This window comes from Manis pentadactyla, chromosome 1 (assembly GCF_030020395.1).
Source record: "Manis pentadactyla isolate mManPen7 chromosome 1, mManPen7.hap1, whole genome shotgun sequence".
NCBI classification, from domain to species: Eukaryota; Metazoa; Chordata; class Mammalia; order Pholidota; family Manidae; genus Manis; species Manis pentadactyla.
This window is the reverse complement of record NC_080019.1, coordinates 165600001-165617844: the sequence shown is the minus strand read 5'-3', so window position 1 is coordinate 165617844 and position 17844 is coordinate 165600001. Positions and strand designations below refer to the sequence as shown.

Genomic DNA, 17844 nt, shown 5'->3' with positions numbered 1-17844 from the left:
TGTCATAAAAACATTCAAATCTATGAAGGCTAGCAGGTGAATGGTACTCCTGAAACTGTGCAAAGCACAGCTATAAGCAGAGGCAATGCCTCATTTTTTGGAGGGAATGGAGTTTATTTGTTCCTGTTTTTATAAATGAAATAGAATTGTGAATCAGTCCCCAAAGACATATGACTAGGCAAACTTGAAATGAAATTAGAACCTAAACCACATTCCTTCTTAGGAAGGCTGCATCACAAAGTATTTAAATCTTAGAGTGTGCCTAAATTTAACATCCTTGTTGATATATTTGCTTCTGATATTTCTGAATGAGTGCCTACTGGAATGTGATAAGCAACTGGAAATGAAGGAGTATTGTAGTTCTTAGTTTCCCATGATTGTTTAACTGAAACATGAGTTTATTTTCTAAATGTTTTGTTTAAAAGGGAGTAATGGAATATTTTCAGCTTGAAGACATGTCATTGTTTCCTAATTACAGTAAACACAGTTTTCTTTCAATATAATTTTTACCCTATCCCAGCTCTACTATTTTTCATTAACAATTATAACACTATGATTGATCAAAAGCCACTAGAGCCAGGAGTTAAACTAGTCATTTTATATGCAGTTCCTCATTTAACTCTCACAACTTTGGTAGGTAGGTGCCCTGTTAGTAATGAGGAAATGGAGAATCAGATAATGTCCCAATGCCCTGATGCAAATTTAAGTAGCAGATTCAGGATCGGAACCCAGATTTGTCCCATTCCAAAGCTCTTTTCACTACACCACTTTCTTACAACTTAATCTTATTCCAAACTGTAATACTTTATCCTTGTGATAGTTAGCATGTATTACTTATAGTAAGCCTACTATAGCTTCTCAGCCTGTTGATATAAAAGAATTATTGTTTACTTACTAGAGAGCTTGACATTACATGATTACATGTTTATTGGGGAGGTGAAATTGTCAGGGGATATGTGGTAGGCAAACTGTTTAGTGTCCCACCAGAAACTGTCCCAACTGTAAGTCTGTGGCAGCTAGCTTGGAGAATTACCAGGAAGACTCTTGGATCTTCCCACAGATCTTCATCTCCTGGTTAGGGAACTCTGATTTAAATGTTTACACTATAAAACTAGGAAGTTGCTAATAATTAGATTGTCATACACCTTAGTTTATCCAAGCTTAAAATATGTCCTTCATGTCTGTCTCTAAGTGATGTATTTCCAATGTCTGCACTATCAGTAATGGAGCCAGATTGTTGAGTCTTGGAGGCCAGACTGAATAAGATAAGTATTCATGCAAGGTGAGCAGTGTTAGCATAGACAACGAGTAGAGTCCTCTTAATATTTGGGGCAAGTGGAATTGAAAGAATCAAAGCAAGATGAACAGTCAGGAAATCATGAGTTTCTCTTGGAACTAAGATATTGCAAGCAAAATGCAGAACAATACAGATCAGCTTCCCTAACATGAAACTTCATGATCTTAAGGACTTTATTAATGATTGGTAGTTTTAGGTGGATGCTTTCAAAAGCTATTAAAAATCATTTCTTGAAATCCATGTAGAGGGCAAATTTATGCAGCTTGCTTTGGTGTGTACTTCAAATAGAGCCACGTCAAAGCCCTTAATAAGTTACAGGCTTCTTTGTTCATCTCACCCTGACCACATCAGTGGTTTTCATAACTACTATTAGAGTAGTGAATGATTCATGACTTTTGCTGTACATGCTGACCAGAACCACTGTATTTTTATTCTTTCTTCTCACAAGCCAAATTGGAGCTGGCTCCAGCCTACTGGACTCACCTACCTCCTTGTCTTTTTCCTAGCTTTTCCCCAGGTTCCTCAGAATACTCTTACCTACTCTCCCAATCCACAGTTGGCTTCTTGAAACCCTGTCTACCCTATGTAGAGCCTGGCTATTTCTATCTTCTAAATCTAGCCTGCTTCACTTAGTATTGTAGTAAGCCTTCTTTAGCTTCTCAGCCTGTTGATATAAAAGAATTATTGTTTACTTACTAGAGAACTTGACATTACATGATTACATGTTTATTGGGGAGGTGAAAATAATCTTGACTTCATGTGTCTGAGAAAACTGCAGAACCCTATTTTAGCATTCATTAAATTTTCTGCTTAGTATTGTAGTAATTTGCTGTATTTTATTTTCTCTCCAACTAGAGAATTCTTGAAGTTAGCAATCTTGTAAATTCTGTGTCCTGGTAGCATTCAGTCGGTACCTTTGAATGCATCTGGACCTTACTGTTTGTGCATTGAATCAAAGTTGTTCCTGCAGTTTTTGCCTGTCCTCATGGACACTCACTACACATCCCTCTAAGTAGGGTACAAACTCCATAGATCTTATAGACTTGCCTTACTTCATGTAAACTAGTTAAAATTTTGGAGCTCCAGAGCTGCTAGAGCTCTAACTTTAAGAATTTAAGGCAGAAAATGAAAATCTCAGTTGAATGTCCTTTCTTTCAAATCCTAATCCCATTCTAAATTAGTGGAGGTTGGGAAGAATTCAATTTTTGATCCACCACAAATACCTCTAAAGAGTAGGTTTAACCAGCAGAATGAAGCCTCTCATCTCATTACAATTCTCTACTCACCTTTATTAAAATGTTAATTCTATCTAAAGTTCTTTTACATTGAAATTTAAAAGCTGTCAGAAATGCTGCCATTTATAGAAACAACCTGGAGATGTTAGCTGAGAAATGCAAAAGAATAAATCTGGAAATGGGATGGTGGTGTTTAAACAGAATATAGCTGGTTACAAAATAGCAAACTTTGAGATTAAATATGACTTTGAATATGTAGTGTGCTACATTAACATTATTAATGTACTGTATTAACAATGTTGTCTTATGAACTTTTTATTTTGAAATACTTACAGACACACAGGAAATCACAAAATAGTAGAGAGGTCCAATGTGCCCTTCACCCAATTTCCTCAGTGCATATGTCTTACATAATTATAGTACAATATCTAAACCAGGAAATTGAAATTGGTAAAATGTGTCTCATTTTATCATATGTGTAGATTTGTGCTACCACCGCCCAAAACAGGATACAGAGCTCCCATTATCACAGAGACCTCCCTGTGCATCCCTTTATAATCTCCCCCCTACTACCCGCCATCGCCCTCCCCAACACAGACACCCTTAACCCCAGGCACCCATTAACCTGTTCTCCATCTCTGCAATTTTTGTCACTTCAGGAATGTTATAGATAGGGAGTCATAGCATAAAAGTATGTCTCTTTATGATTGGGCTTTACTCAGCACAATGCCCTTTGAATCCATTCAAGTATATCAAAAGTGTGTTCCCATTGCTGATGAACAATACTATTTTTCTTGTAATAATGTAGATATTTTATATTTCTGTTTAATTTTAATTTTATTGTTGTTGCTTTTACAAAAAAGTATTTCCTGTCTATTATTCAGGATGGCAAAAGCTATACAATTCTAGAGTTCTGAAAACTAAGACCTAGGTGGCTGGTGACACCTGAACTGTCTGTGACCTTGTCCTTCTCACTCCAGCAGAGCAGAAGGTGTCACTCTCTGGATCTAACACCAAGCTCCCTGGGTAGTTGTTGCCTTAATATAAGTTATCAACTTCTTATTGGTTGAATTGAAGATATTTGAAAGTGGATTCCCTCCAAGAACTCAGAATAGAGCCTGGATTTCAAGGCAGGATAGGTCCACATGTTTGAAATGCCTTTGCTGTGAATGTCACACATCTGCTCTCCTAAAACTCCACTAGTTAGTGCTTACTGTGTGGCAGGCATTGGAAATACTGAGCTCATCAAAATCAATTTTGTTTTACATTGAGGTTACATTGTAGAGGGAAAGATAATAAACAATCAAAACACAATGCAATATCACATAATAGATGCTAAATATTTAAGTAAACAGACACATAATGTGATGTGCCATAAAGTGATTGTAAAGGGCCAGGGAATAGTGATGGTTTGTTGGTGAAGGTGGAGGCTATTTTAGATACGGTAAACAAGGAATGTCTGAGCCATATTTCAACACAGATTTGAGGCAAGAAGTGAGCCTTTTGTAGATACCAGGTTGAATTTAACCAGAGAAAGGAGTAAGGCTGAACAGCCTGAGGCAGGAAAGAATGAGTATATTCCTGGAAGAATGAGGCCTATAACTCACAAACAGGCTCAGCCAGCTCAAGGATTTCACAGTTTAATTAGCATCCAGGCCATTTAAGACTGAAAAGCTAAGATTTCTTTACATGGTGCTCTGCAAACCTCACAACTAAGTCTCACATTTAATAGAACACACATACAGGGCCCATGTTTGATACTATAGAGTTGTATTTGGGGCCCTTAACCCAAATACTCCCCTCAGTTTACATCACATGAAAGCATAAATAATTGGAGGGTAAATTCCTGATGTAAATCTAAGTCAGGTACTTTAAAATGGGACTCTAATGCTCTTTAATTTAATAGAAAATCCACACCCTTCCCTCAATTCCAGTAATATCTGTGCCTTAATTGGGGCACAGTGCACTGTCTCCCATAAGATACAGTATTTGCATACTTGTATTTCCTCATACTATAGACTAGAAGCTTGAGGACAAAGACTGAACCTTATGTATCTTTGTATCACCTATAATAAAATTCGATGCATTGAATTTAGGAAATAATGAATTAAAGAGAACTCAATATATGTAGGGTTTTGTTTGTTTAAAGGATTTTACATAGAAAGAGGAGAAATTTATGGGGTCAGTGAATGCTTAAAGGGGGTGATGTGGACAATGTCTGGCAAGGGCCTGTATGTAGTAATGAGTGTGGTAGAGGATGGGACGGTGGGGAAGGGTAGACTCAGAAGATAAACAAGGCTACCTACCATTTTCCTGGCATCCAAGTTATATTAGAAGCCTGAAATTTCCTTATTAAAGAATCATCAAATGTTTGTCAAAACAAGATTTCCTCTATATCTCTTTTCTCAGAATGTCCCCTGGCCCTCTCTAAATGTTGATACAAGCAATTAATGCAATTTTGAAATTGAGGCATTTGGCCTCTGTATTACCTCTTTTTGCTCTGAGAGCCTCAGGCACAACATGAGCTCATGGAAAACAACCAAGACTCTTGAATTAGCAAGGGTCATATGCCTAAGTATATGTCCATACTCTGCATATCAGCAGAAGTGACAGAACAGGAATTCTTACTGGAGCTTCTATGCCTTCCATATGCTACAGACTTGAGTTCTGGGTAACCAGACATCATCTTCCAGGAAAGCCCCAAGGTACTGGCCATTTGGTCATTGCCTCTGAATTCCTAGTGCTGTGCAAAGGGGGCAGCAGGCACCACCTGCCCTCTGTGCCCTGAATAATCTGGTATCACTAGTGGGAAGACAAAATCTTTACTGGGTTCTTTCTTCATTCCAAAGCAAGGGTCTCCAAGCCCACTTATGTGCCTCTTTCATCCTTATGTTATAGTTAGTGGACCGTTACACATTTTTCCTCCTCTCCCTTCCTCTTCCGTCAGATTGTAAGTTCCATAAGGGTATCAACATGTCTTCAATTTAGACCACTTACAGTACATACACATACAGAGCTGAGACTTTGTGCATTGTGCAGAATTAGAGTATGAAATTGCTTTCTGATAGTAGGGAGAACAGTAATATTTTACAAATACCCTAGAACTGCTTTTAAAATCATTCGCAGATGCAGAATATTTACATGATCCAATATGAAAAAAAACTAAAGAAAAAAATGCTGTCCATTATCTGTGATGCAAATAGAAGAGGAGTGGTTAATGAAATATCTGTGGGACAATATGAAAGAAAAAGAAAAGTTACTGAAGATAAACTTAATAATCTTCGTGTAAAACTGACTGTATTGTTGGAGAAACTTCAGCTGGTAAGTAATGAAATTTTATTTGAGTTATAAGAATGTAATTCTGTGGAAAGAGAACTCAGCTAACTTCCTCTCCTGGCATCGTATGCACTTACTGACTTGGCACAAGTCACTTAACCTAGCTGTTTCTCTCCCTATGAATATATGGAACTCATAAATGAACTTGGAAAGTATATATTAGAAAAAATTTTAAGGGCCTATTATTTTTTCGCTTAAAAATATCAGATATTTTGCTTGTGCTATTGGTATAGTTTGATCACCCTGTCTCCTCCTAGCATACTTCCAGTAGAAAATTTTTTTCCTAATTTTTTCAGACAACAAAAATATGTTAATTTTTACCCCAATACATAAATAAAAATGGATTAGGATTGTTCTAATCTTAGAGGAGAGGTTGGAGAGGCCAGGAAACACTGTGTAAGTATGAATGACTCTCCATCTTGTTTGTATATTTGAATATGTAAGGAACTGGGCCTTATTATAGATTGAGCTAATGAAGAAAGGTCCATCTTCTATAGCACATAGAAATGCTGGATAAAATAAAATATGTAAAAAATTAAAATATTAAAATATAAATATGTGAAGTTGAAAAGTCTTTTCATAGATGCTAGGAATAAATTGAGCCTAGGAAGCACATGGCATTTTGTACGCAGACATAGCCCTGAGCCTGGGGCAGGAGACAGGGCCCTCCTTGACCATGCAGGTTGAGCAGGCAGGAGTTCAGTGCTCTGCAGGGGCCCTTGACGGGAGGATTGGAGGACTGGAGGACTGGAGGACTGCCCTCCCTGTGAAGGGGGTGGGGAGAGACCAAGAAACTCCACGAACATCAGTGTACTGTGTGACGAGGATGGACTGTGAAGCCGGACCGCTTCGGTTTCAAATCTATTCCTCCTTCAAAAAATATGTGTCTTTTGTTTTCCCTTATATAAAATATGAAATAAAACACAGAAAATACTTTTGCTTAAGTATATAGCCAAAGAGAGGCTCCCTCCCAGTTTGGGTAGTCTCGGTAAGAGTTAAAATGTTTTCATTATTAAATTAAAAAAGGATGAGTATTGCTGACTGTTTTCCCATAATGGTAATTATATTTGTGCTCCTGTCAACAATACTACCTAAGCTAATTTTTCAAGTTTGTTTATTGCTGTACAAGTGGGATTTGAGTGGAGCTCCTTTTTGTCCTTGCGTCTATACATGGTGGCAAGTGTTAAGTGTACAAGGCCTGGCGTGGAGCCTGGCACCTGGTAGAGTTTCAGTGATGGTTGGTGGTTTACTAACAAGAAAAGCTAGAGGGACCAAAGGGATTCTTTATTCTAGAAATCAAATACCACTGTCTAGCTGAAAAGTTCATAAAAATTTGGTTCTCCTAATAGCAAACTTGTGTTTGATTAGGAGAAAAATAAAAGAATAATTATTTACTCTTCCCTCTACCAAACCCCTGGGTACCCAAAATAATTCTATTAATTTAATTTGCTTTATTTACAAAGCTTGGTAAGGAGTAGAAGGGCTTACTAGAGCAGAGATGAAATGCTTATTCTAGTATCATTGGAGAGGCACCAAAGGGCTCCTGCCCAAATATATTTACTCTCATCCCAAACTTGAAATTTCCATTTTCATTGCCTCTGACTGCTAGAACAACTGCAGCAGAATAGGGCAGAGACGTGAGATGAGGCAACCCCCAGGAAGGTGGATGGGGCAGCCTCAGGAGGAAGCTGGGGGCAGACCCAACCTGAAGACCTAGGAGGAAGTCTATAGTGTCTTTCATGCAGGGAGCAGTAGGCAAAGGATTCGACTAGGCTGAACAGCCTGAGAGCGATCAGTGTTAGAAAGGGTCACACCAGGCATCCCTCAGCATCGGTGTATGTCCATATATGGAAACCTGTCTTCAGGAGCAGGGTCCCTGTCACAAAGCTGGGACTCTGTACAACTCAGCCTGGTTAGGGGACTGAGCAAATCTAGGGCAGAGGGAGCAAAGGAGAATGACATTTAGCAGAACCAGATAACAGATGGAGAAACTAGGATAGTGGCACCAGACACGGGAATTTGTCCATCTGTTCATGTATCAAGAAGCCCAGGGAAGGAGAGCATGAAATTACCCCAGTAGAGAACTGGGGGAAAGAGAGAAACAGGGACAGATCATGGCAGCAAGCCTAGGGTTGTGGGAAAAGATGCTTCAGAGGAAAGAGGAGAAATAGAGAAGTAAAAATGTGCCTAGTCATCTCTTTACCTACAAAGCTAGAGATTTATGAATTTTAAAATGGGAGATGAGGGCCTGTAACAGAGAAGAATGAGCTGGAGGTTGAAGGCGGGCTTTAGAAATATGACGAGTAATTAAACAGAAGGAAAACCCCAGTTGAACTAACCTCCACTAAAGAAAATAAAATGATCCAAGTTCTAAACCACTTTTAAGCATAAAATGAGGTTAAATGCACAAACATTTTGAAAGGTTAAAAACATCATTCAGATGCAAGGTAGGCTTTGTTGCCACATGAATCATAGGGAGCACTGTCCCGAAGTTGCCCAGATTACAGGAATAAACGTGTAGCAGCTTCTCTTGCTATGATTGCTGCTTCTCTTTTTCAGGGTGGTCCAACAGGAGACCTGGAGCAGATTGACAGTTATTTAGAAGCTTTGCTTAAAGAAGACAATCTCCTTTCTCACAACACTTTAAGTAAAGTAACTATGGATACAGGACTGGAAAACAGCGGTTTTCAAAATTAATATACAAAAGACTACTGAATCACCTAATCTTGCAACTTGTGATGAAAAAGACAGACCTGCCCTTTCTCTAGTATAGCCACCACTCAGTAAGGCAGAAAATATAAATCCTTAAAAAACTTTGAGGCATAGTTTATATGATAATTTTATTGTTAAAGAACAAATCTAAGTTTAATGTGAACACATTATACATATATAAGAATTGTGTTTTTATATTTTCCTTGATAACTGATTATTTTATTTGTTCAGATATGTCTGCAACTTTGGACAGAAAACAATAAAACATTTAATATTTGTGTGTGGAATGATATAATTTTAATTTAATGTATGTATACGTATTACAAAATTGCAAACAGGTAAAATGGCACAATAAAACATTTAATATTTGTGTGTGGAATGATATAATTTTAATTTAATGTATGTACACATATTACAAAATTGCAAACAGGTAAAATGGCACATGGTGAAAAGTCTTAACCCTGCGCTCACCTCAGCCACTTACTCTTTTCAGGAGGCATGCCTTCACCTGTTCCTTGTGAATCCATCCAGGAACAATCAATGTGTATAAAACCATATAAATCATTATTTAGACATAAATATGGATATAGTTGCATCCAGAAGATGCTGTTGCTTTTTCCACTTACTGTACCTGCAGGATCATCCCTATTAGTATCAGTACCTGTGGAGCTCTTCATTATCATTAACTGTTCCTTATTATTCTATTCTATGGACATACCAAATTTATGTAACCATTTTTTTCTCAATGGACATTAAAATTTTTTTCCCATTCTTTTGGGTTTATACACACGCAACAGTGAATATGCTTGTAATTATGTTCATCTTGCGCATGTGAAATTATATGTGTTAAATAAAAGGTGAATGGCTGGTTTAAAGCGTGTGTACACTTTATTAATAGATAACTGCCTAATAGGAGCCCACAAAAATTTGATTAATATACACTCTACAGCCACATATGGAAGCCTGTTTCCTCACACCTTTGCTTAGCCAGTGAATTATCAAAGTTTCTCAGCATGCTCATCAAATAGGTGAAAAGTGGTATATCCTTGTAACATAATGTTTCTTATATTATGATTAAGGTTGAACATCTTTTCATGTTTAAAATACATTTGAATTTTTTATTTGGCCTTTTCCACTTTTCTATTTGGTGGTAAGCATTTTCTTACTGATTTTTAGGGACTATTTTCATATTAGGTAAGGTATCTTTTTATACTATATGTATCACAAGTGTTTTCTCATAATTTTTCATTTGTAAAGTTTTTTTGGCATTTTGAGCCATATAGGATTAAAATTTTTTAATTTAATTTCCTTTTGTTTTATAGCTTCTGAGTTCTGTGGTCATATTTAGAGAGCTTTTTCCAATGTTAAAAGTATAAAGAAAATATGTACCTTGTTTTCTTAAAATGATTTTAGTAATTATACTTTTAAATCTTTGATTCATCTAACATTTATTTTAGTGTAAGGAGTAAGTTGAAAATCCAACTGTGTGTGTGTGTGTGTGTGTGTGTTTCTAGATACTCATAGTACTGTCCCAGAATTATGAACTGAATAATCTATTTTTCCCTACTGACATGCAGTGCCACCTTTATTATTTTTTCTTTTTTTAAATTAAAGTATCATTGATATACAATCTTATGAAAATTTCACATGAACAACACTGTGGTTTCTACAGTCACACATATTATCAAGTCTTCCCAACCCCCATTGCAGCCACTGTCCCTCAGCCTAGTAAAATGCTATAGAGTCACTACTTGCCTTCTCCATGCTATACTGCCTTCCCTGTGAGCCACCTACATTATGTGTGCTAATCATAATGCCCCTTAATCCCCTTCTGTTTCCCTCCCTCCCCACCCCCCATCCCCCACCCCTCCCCTTTGGTAACTGCTAGTCCCTTCCTGGAGTCTGTGAGTCTGCTGCTGTTTTGTTCCTCAATTTTGCTTTATTGTTATACTCCACAGATGAGGGAAATCATTTGGTCGTTGTCTCACTGTGCATAATATACTCTAGCTCCATCCATGTTGTTGCAAATGGTAGGATTTGTTTTCTTCTTATGGCTGAATAATATTCCATTGTATATATGTACCACATCTTCTTTATCCATTCATCTACTGATGGACACTTGGGTTGCTTCCATATCTTGGCTATTGTAAGTAGTGCTGCAGTAAACATAGGGGTACATATATCTTTTTGAATTAGGGATCTTTCTTTTCTTTGCATAAATTCCTAGGAGTGGAATTCCTGGGTCAAATGGTATTCCTATTTTTAGTTTTTTGAGGAACCTCCATATTATTTTCCACAATGCTTGAACTAGCTTACATTCCCACCAGCAGTGCGTCCTCACCAACATTTGTTGTTTCTTGTCTTTTGCATGTTGGCATCCTAACTGGTGTGAGGTGATCTCTCTTTGTGGTTTTAATTTGCATTTCCCTGATAATTAGTGATGTGGAGCATCTTTTCATGTGCCTCCTGCCCATCTGAATTCATTATTTGGAGAAGTGTCTGTTCAGATCCTCCACCCGTTTTTTAACTGGGTTATTTGCTTTTTGGGTGTTGAGGAGTGTGAGCTCTTTATATATTTTGAATGTGAACCCTTATTGGATAAGTCAATTACAAATATATTCTCCCATACTGTGTGATGCCTTTTTACTCTGCTGATGGTGTCCATTGCTGTACTGGAGCTTTTTAGTTTGATGTAGTCCCATTTGTTCATTTTTGCTTTTGTTTCCCTTGCCCGAGGAGATGTGTTCAAGAAAAAAGTTGCTCATGTTTATATTCAAGAAATTTTTGCCTATGTTTTCCTCTATGAGTTTTATGGTTTCATTCTCTTACATGTAACTGTCCAATTTTGCCATCTTTATTATTTTTGTGTATTATTTATTTATTTAAATATTGTTGGTATACAATTTTGGTTTTTAGGTGAACAGTTATTAATTATATATGTTACTAAATGCTTAGCATGATATGTGTACTTACTGTCTGTCAACAAAGATACTACAATGTCTTGATTGTATCCCTGTGACTAATTTATTTCATAATTGGATGTTTGTGCCTTTTTACCCCCCTTCGTATGGCAACCACTAGTCTGTTCTTTGTATTATGAGTCTATTTCTGTTTTGTTTGTTCATTTATTTTGTTTTTTAGTTTCTGAATATAAGTGAAATCATATGGTATCTGTATTTCTCTATCTGACTTATTTCACTTAGCATAATACTCTCTAGGTCCATTCATATTGTCACAATGGCATGATTTCATTATTTTTTCTGGCTGAATAATAGTCTGTTACATATTTGCCACATCTTTTTTATTCATTCACCTATCGATGGACACTTGGGTTGTTTCCATATCTTGGCTATTGTGAATAATACTGCAATGAATATAGCAGTGCTTATATCATATTGAATTAGTGATTTTGTTTTCTTTGGAAAATTCCCAGAAATGGAATTACTGGGTAATATGGTATTTCTCCTTTTAGTTTTCTGAGACTTCATACTACTTTCCATAGCTACTGTACCAATTTACATTCCCACCAATACTCTACAAGGGTTCTCTTTTCTCCACATGTTCATCAACATTTGTAATTTCTTTTCTTTTGGATAGCAACCATTCTGACTGGTGTGAGGGTGGTATCTCATTGTAGTTTTGATATATGTTTCCCAGATGATTAGTGATGTTGAGCATCTTTTCATGTGTCTGTTGGCCATCTGTATGCTTTGGAAAAATGTCCATTTCATGGTTTCCTTTACTGTGCAGAAGCTTTTTAGTTTGATATAGTCCCACTTGCTTACTTTTACTTTTGTTTCCTTTGCTTGGAGAAACATATCCAAAAAAATTACTAATGCTAATGCTCATTATCTATGTTTTCTTCTAGGAGTTTTATGATATCAAGTTTTATATTTAGGTATTTAATCCATTTTGGGTTTATTTTTGTGTATAATATAAGACAGTGATTAGGTTTCATTACTTTACATGTAGCTGTCCAGTTTTCACCAGTATACATTCTTTCTTTAATCTAAAAGTTGTTGATTAATAAATGTTAATGGTGATAAGATGTCAGTGCTTTTGAGTATCCTTCTGACAGACATTTAGAAAGAGTCTGAAGAACGACTTCCCCAGAGAATGTTTTTTGAAGATTCTAACAGGATAATTCTCATGTTTCATAACTGAATAATCCCCAGAACTGAATCTTCATTCTCTCATCTTTTTTTTTACTCCATATAAGAAATCTCATGTTTTAGTGGTTTCCAGTAATACTTCCAAATGAATGAATGCCAAATTTGTATGACCTTATTGAACACCTATTATTTGACTTTAAGTATGAAATACAAATTTTCGATTTAAAGTCTACATTGGTTGCGCCGTCCAGCAGTGCGTGGGTTACGACCAAAGGCAGGCTGGGACTGATAGTTCACTCAAGCTCTTTATTTATTCAGCATTACAGCATAAGCAAGCAAGCTAGCTCTAATCTCTCTCTAACTTTTCTCTGCTTCTCCTTCTACTCTCTCTCCGCCGCCTCTTCTCATACCGTCCTTATCCCCTCCAGTCTCTCTGGGGCGAGATTCTACATCAAAGCCTAAGGAAGCTCTGTCAGGTGGATTCCAGGCACACTCTCACAACACAGGACTTTTCTGGGAATGGAAGAATGGAAGAATGGCCTGGAGTGCAGTTGCAGCTGGTCAGAGATGACTCACTGCTCTGGCTGGTTGGGCACGGCTCCCAACAATTGGTATTTTGAAACAAAATTATATTTACCCTAACTATCTCCCACTCCTGTCAAAGTAGTTCTTTTTGGCTGTAGTGGCTCTAGTTCTTAGGGAACCTGAGGTTTTAAACAGATCATCAGCACTAAGGAATAGGGTCTAAGGCAGAGACCAGACTTAAAAACTGAGTCAATATGGGAATTGGGGAAAAAAATGAAATAAAGTTAAGAGAGGAGAACCATACTTGGGATCAGATGACCTTAGGTGTAAATAATGTAATTCTGTTACTCCCAAATAAGGTTGGTAGCAAGATGGCTTGAGAACCACATGGGGCCATTCATTTCCAGTACTGGACCATTGATACAGTTCTGAGGCCCGTTCACTGAGTTCTCAGGTCCCTTCCAATGGGGGCCTGACTCAGCCAAGTTTAGCTTGGCAACCGGAGTGGAATAAAACAAGCAGGCAGAGGACATGGGTAGATAAGACTTGATAGAAAAGACAGAAACAGCAAAAAAAAAGGGAAAAAAAGGCAAGAACAATGCAACAGGTACAGCCCAATGTGTTCCTTTATCTGCAGACCATGCTTTCTGTGTACTACTTCTACATTTTTACTACTAATTATGTGGTTGTCTCTACCCATTTCCCTCTTTTATATGTAGACTTCCTTTTAATTTAACAGTACTCAGAATGTATAATATTCCCATGGTTTCAAAAATGTTCTTTACCTAAATTTACCTTCACAATATTCAAGTGTAAAAGGGCAAATACTCTTATTATCTTACAGATGGGGAAACTGATAGTGGAGAACCTAAGGAATGTTTCAATGTAGTTATTGGTAAGTGATGAACAAAGCCTCAAATTCAGGCTCCCTGATAGCAACTCAGAAGTTCCTTCCATGAGACCCACTGTACCACTCCATGATGTAGGCATGATTGATGGCTAACAATGTGGCCAGGATTACCCTCTCTAAAATATTAACTCAGCCCTTCACAGAAAACTGTCTCTCTTAATGATGGTAAACACAAACCCATCAGTTAGGGGGGAATGACCTAGTCTTAAACTGCACAGACGGGTTAATTTCAATGGCTTTCTATTCTTATTTTGCCTACAGCTGAAGGTGTTTGGAGTAGCTTTCTAAGGACATGTTAGCCTCAAGTCTTAGTGAAGAGTGAGGGACTAAATCTGGAGAGAAATCCCATGAAATAACCTGACCAAAATCTTACACTGTGAATCACAATGGGAAATAGTGTATAGCTGGTGGTTGGACAGAAATTCCTGCTGAGGAGACCTATGTGTGGTATAGAAAATTTTTGATGGAATTTACATCTGGCCTTCAAACACTGCATGAATTTAAGACACTCTTGGGTCTGTAAAGTCTAAATTAAAAGGCCAATTAATATGTTGATCAAATCTATAATAACTTTGACATGAACAAAGTAAGACATTTTACTTTCCATTTGGCTATGGTTCTGTATTTTCTCCTTTTTAAAAATATAAAACAGCCTGAAGTAAAATTCGTATGTCCCACTGAACAGGAAGGTCTTTGGAGAACCCACAGCTTGTAGGTAAGTGAGTCATTAAACACATTTAGCACTGATGGCATGAAAATAATTGGGAACTAGCTTCTCTCCGCCCTTGGAAATGTTCTGCATGTAGGGAGTTATTTTAAAACCAAATTAAATCTCAGCATGGAATTCTAATGCTATCGTTTAAACAAATCTAATAAGTGCAGATTGATTTACAAAGACTGTTTTCAAAGTATTTAATGCCTTGGTGACATTTTATAGAAAAGCAAATTATAGGAATCTGCCTTTAAAAGTGTGATTGCATCTAGACTGGCAGATAAGATCAATACAAATTAGCCAACATGGTGTTTGTACTGAAATCAAAAGTTGGAATCCTTTATAATACTTTTTTTCATATCTGACCAATTTGATTTTAGGAAAAACAAAACAATTTACAGTTTTACATTCAGATAAATTTTAGTTTCTAAAGATTGTTACTTAACTATTTGTCTTGAATTTCCTCATTCCTGAAGAGTTGCAGCACATTTAATACCATGTCTTGAAAAAATATAAAGGTGAGGAGATAAATGAAAATACAGAATAGGAAAGTATCTGAACTGTCAGGCTCAAGTTTTTCCTTCCTGCTTTTTTTTGTGCATTTCAGTTATTATACCTGTAGATCTATATGTTTCAATATGTGCTGATGCCATCTAGATGAAAGAGGAAGGGGAAGTACTACTCAGAAAAATAGATTACTTTAGAAGGCTGTACATGACAATAGAAGAGAAAGAAAGTGTAATTTCAATACCGTTAAAACAACGGATCAGAATGTATGGAATCTAGCACAGCCCTCTGAACCCTTTACAGAAGCCAAAAACAAACAAAAAACCCAGAGGACCCAACAGGAGCTAATGTCCAGGAAGTGGGGACATTAAACTTGCAAAATTAACAACTATTTCAGTCCTTATAGCAATGTCATGAACAAATTTCTTTTAGGACATTGTTGTCCTTTGCTCTTTGTTATCAAACATGAATTAAGCACTGCCTGTTCAGCATGACAACATTTTCCTTCTCATAAATTTTAACTTGGTGTAGATGCAAGCAAACAGAACTCTGCCTCCAAGGAGCTTACAGATCAGTGGGAAAATGAGACAGATTCTGCTTTTGTTCTTAACTGAAATGTGTTCTGGATATGCTCTAGGATGAATGTTTGTTTCAAACATCTCAAATTCGTATGCTGAAATCAACCCCAATTCTTTGGAAGGTGATTAGGTCATGAGGGGAGACCTTTATGAATGGGATTAGTGCCCTTATAAAGAGACCTCAGAGAGTTCCCTTGCCTCTGCTTCCAAGTGAGGACACAGAAGATTGTGAACCAGAAAGTGGGTCCTCACCAGACACCTTGATCTTGGACTTCCCTGCCTAAAGAACTGTAAGAAACTTCTGTTGTTTAAAGAACACAGTTCATGGTGTTTTTATTACATACTAAGATGAGATACTATGTGCATGTTGGCATGTTGTGTGTATCTGTGCCTACATACATCTCTCTCAGCTCGCTGTCATTCTCTTATGTTTCCCTCTGTGCAGCTTCTGTGTCCCACTGTAAGCAGCCCAATTTGACGACAATGGAGGTCTGTTGCTCTGGACAGCAGCTTCTCAGGCTTTAACAGTCTCTGGAGAGGTTAGAAGAACAGCTACTGTCAAGTTCTTTATTCTCCAAGGTGCTGATGTCAAATCCCATGCCTGCCATCCTGTTGTTATCCCAGTGTTTGTGAAGGCACCGTGCCTGTCAGCGATCCACGTGTAGGAAGGAAATAGGTGAGAAAAAGTGCTGGGAAGAAGCAAGCAAGTGCTATTGGAATGAGGCCCGCTGACCAGGAAGCAAGGACAGACAGTGTCCGAACAGGCAGCCTTGGGCTAGGTGCTGCTGGAATGAGATCTTTTCAGTGACAATTGTGGGATGGTCAAGACAATCTCAGGACTTAAATGACTTGGAAGTTTTGCTGGTATTCAGGATTTATCATAGACGTTTTACATTTGCTTAGGAAACAGGTGAGCCTAGGCAGCGACTAAAACCATGACAGGATCTCTACAGGTCAAATAAAATCAGGTTGCAATATGAAAAGAGTAAGAATTATTCATCATCAAGTGATAGTAAGAAGTGATATGCAATTACGTATAGGAAAACAAAAAACTCATATAGTTTATTAGATCCATAAAGCTATCAGCTGTCCAGGATCCCAGAATATTTACCTCCCTTGGAGCTCCTCTGCAGTTTTAATATTTTGGTGGAAAACATCCTAAAATGCACTTCATACTTCTTGCCTCCTCAAAATGCAAGTAAAACATTTTCTTGATGTCAGAGTCATTATTATGAACTTTAGTTTTTACATCTATGAAATACCATGAAGGACCCATGCCTGTTGAAATTGCTAGGGCTAAGTTTCATAATGTTAAAAGTCCTGCACTTTTTTCATGTATGCTCTTTTTTGTATTTCTTTTTACCTGCTGTCAAATACACCTTTTCTGGTTTTATGATTGTTATAATGCTAATAAGTTTTCAATATCTTTTTACTCTGCCATTTCTAACCTGGCTTTGGCGTGTATTCAAGTTAATCAAGTATTAGAACAGTACTTAAAGTAAAAGTAAATAGATCCTGAAGTTGGGAGCAATATTTTTCTTTGGCTATTCCCACACCCTCGCAGGCTTCTCTTTGGCACTCACTGTAATTAGTGCTTTCTGAGTGCTTATGATTTTCCTGATACTATTCTAGGCACAGTACATAGACTAAGGCATCCATCAAAATGATAATAGTACCTACTTTACATAGTGTCATGAGGTTGGCACCTCACACCTCTGGGGAAGGTAATTGAGTAGGGTCCTGGATTCATCACTTAGAAATCCATCACTGTGCTTTCACTGAGTCTGTGCCTGGGTTTAGATTACCACCAGTGATTGAGTGCAGCAGAAATAATAAGGCCAACCCACTCCTAAGAGACAGGGGACTCCTTTGTTAGCTGGCTTTGGCTCAATGATTGCCTGGCAGCTTCACTGAACTGTC

At 37.4% G+C, this 17844-nt stretch overlaps 2 protein-coding genes across 2 annotated transcripts in view; both read left to right on the top strand.

The window, feature by feature from the left end:
- The window catches only part of MORC1 (MORC family CW-type zinc finger 1), a 155260-nt gene extending 146484 nt beyond the window's left edge, over nt 1-8776 (top strand). The window contains exons 27-28 of the mRNA XM_057488608.1: nt 5659-5853; nt 8428-8776. Of these exons, the coding sequence (XP_057344591.1) occupies nt 5659-5853; nt 8428-8565 (333 nt within the window). The 3' untranslated portion in view covers nt 8566-8776. The remainder of the gene's footprint in view (nt 1-5658; nt 5854-8427) is intronic.
- Nucleotides 8777-13219: 4443 nt separating this feature from the next.
- GUCA1C (guanylate cyclase activator 1C) overlaps nt 13220-17844 on the top strand; it is a 35948-nt gene continuing 31323 nt past the window's right edge. The window contains 2 exon segments of the mRNA XM_057488607.1: nt 13220-13303; nt 14525-14713. Coding sequence (XP_057344590.1) covers nt 13220-13303; nt 14525-14713 — 273 coding nt within the window.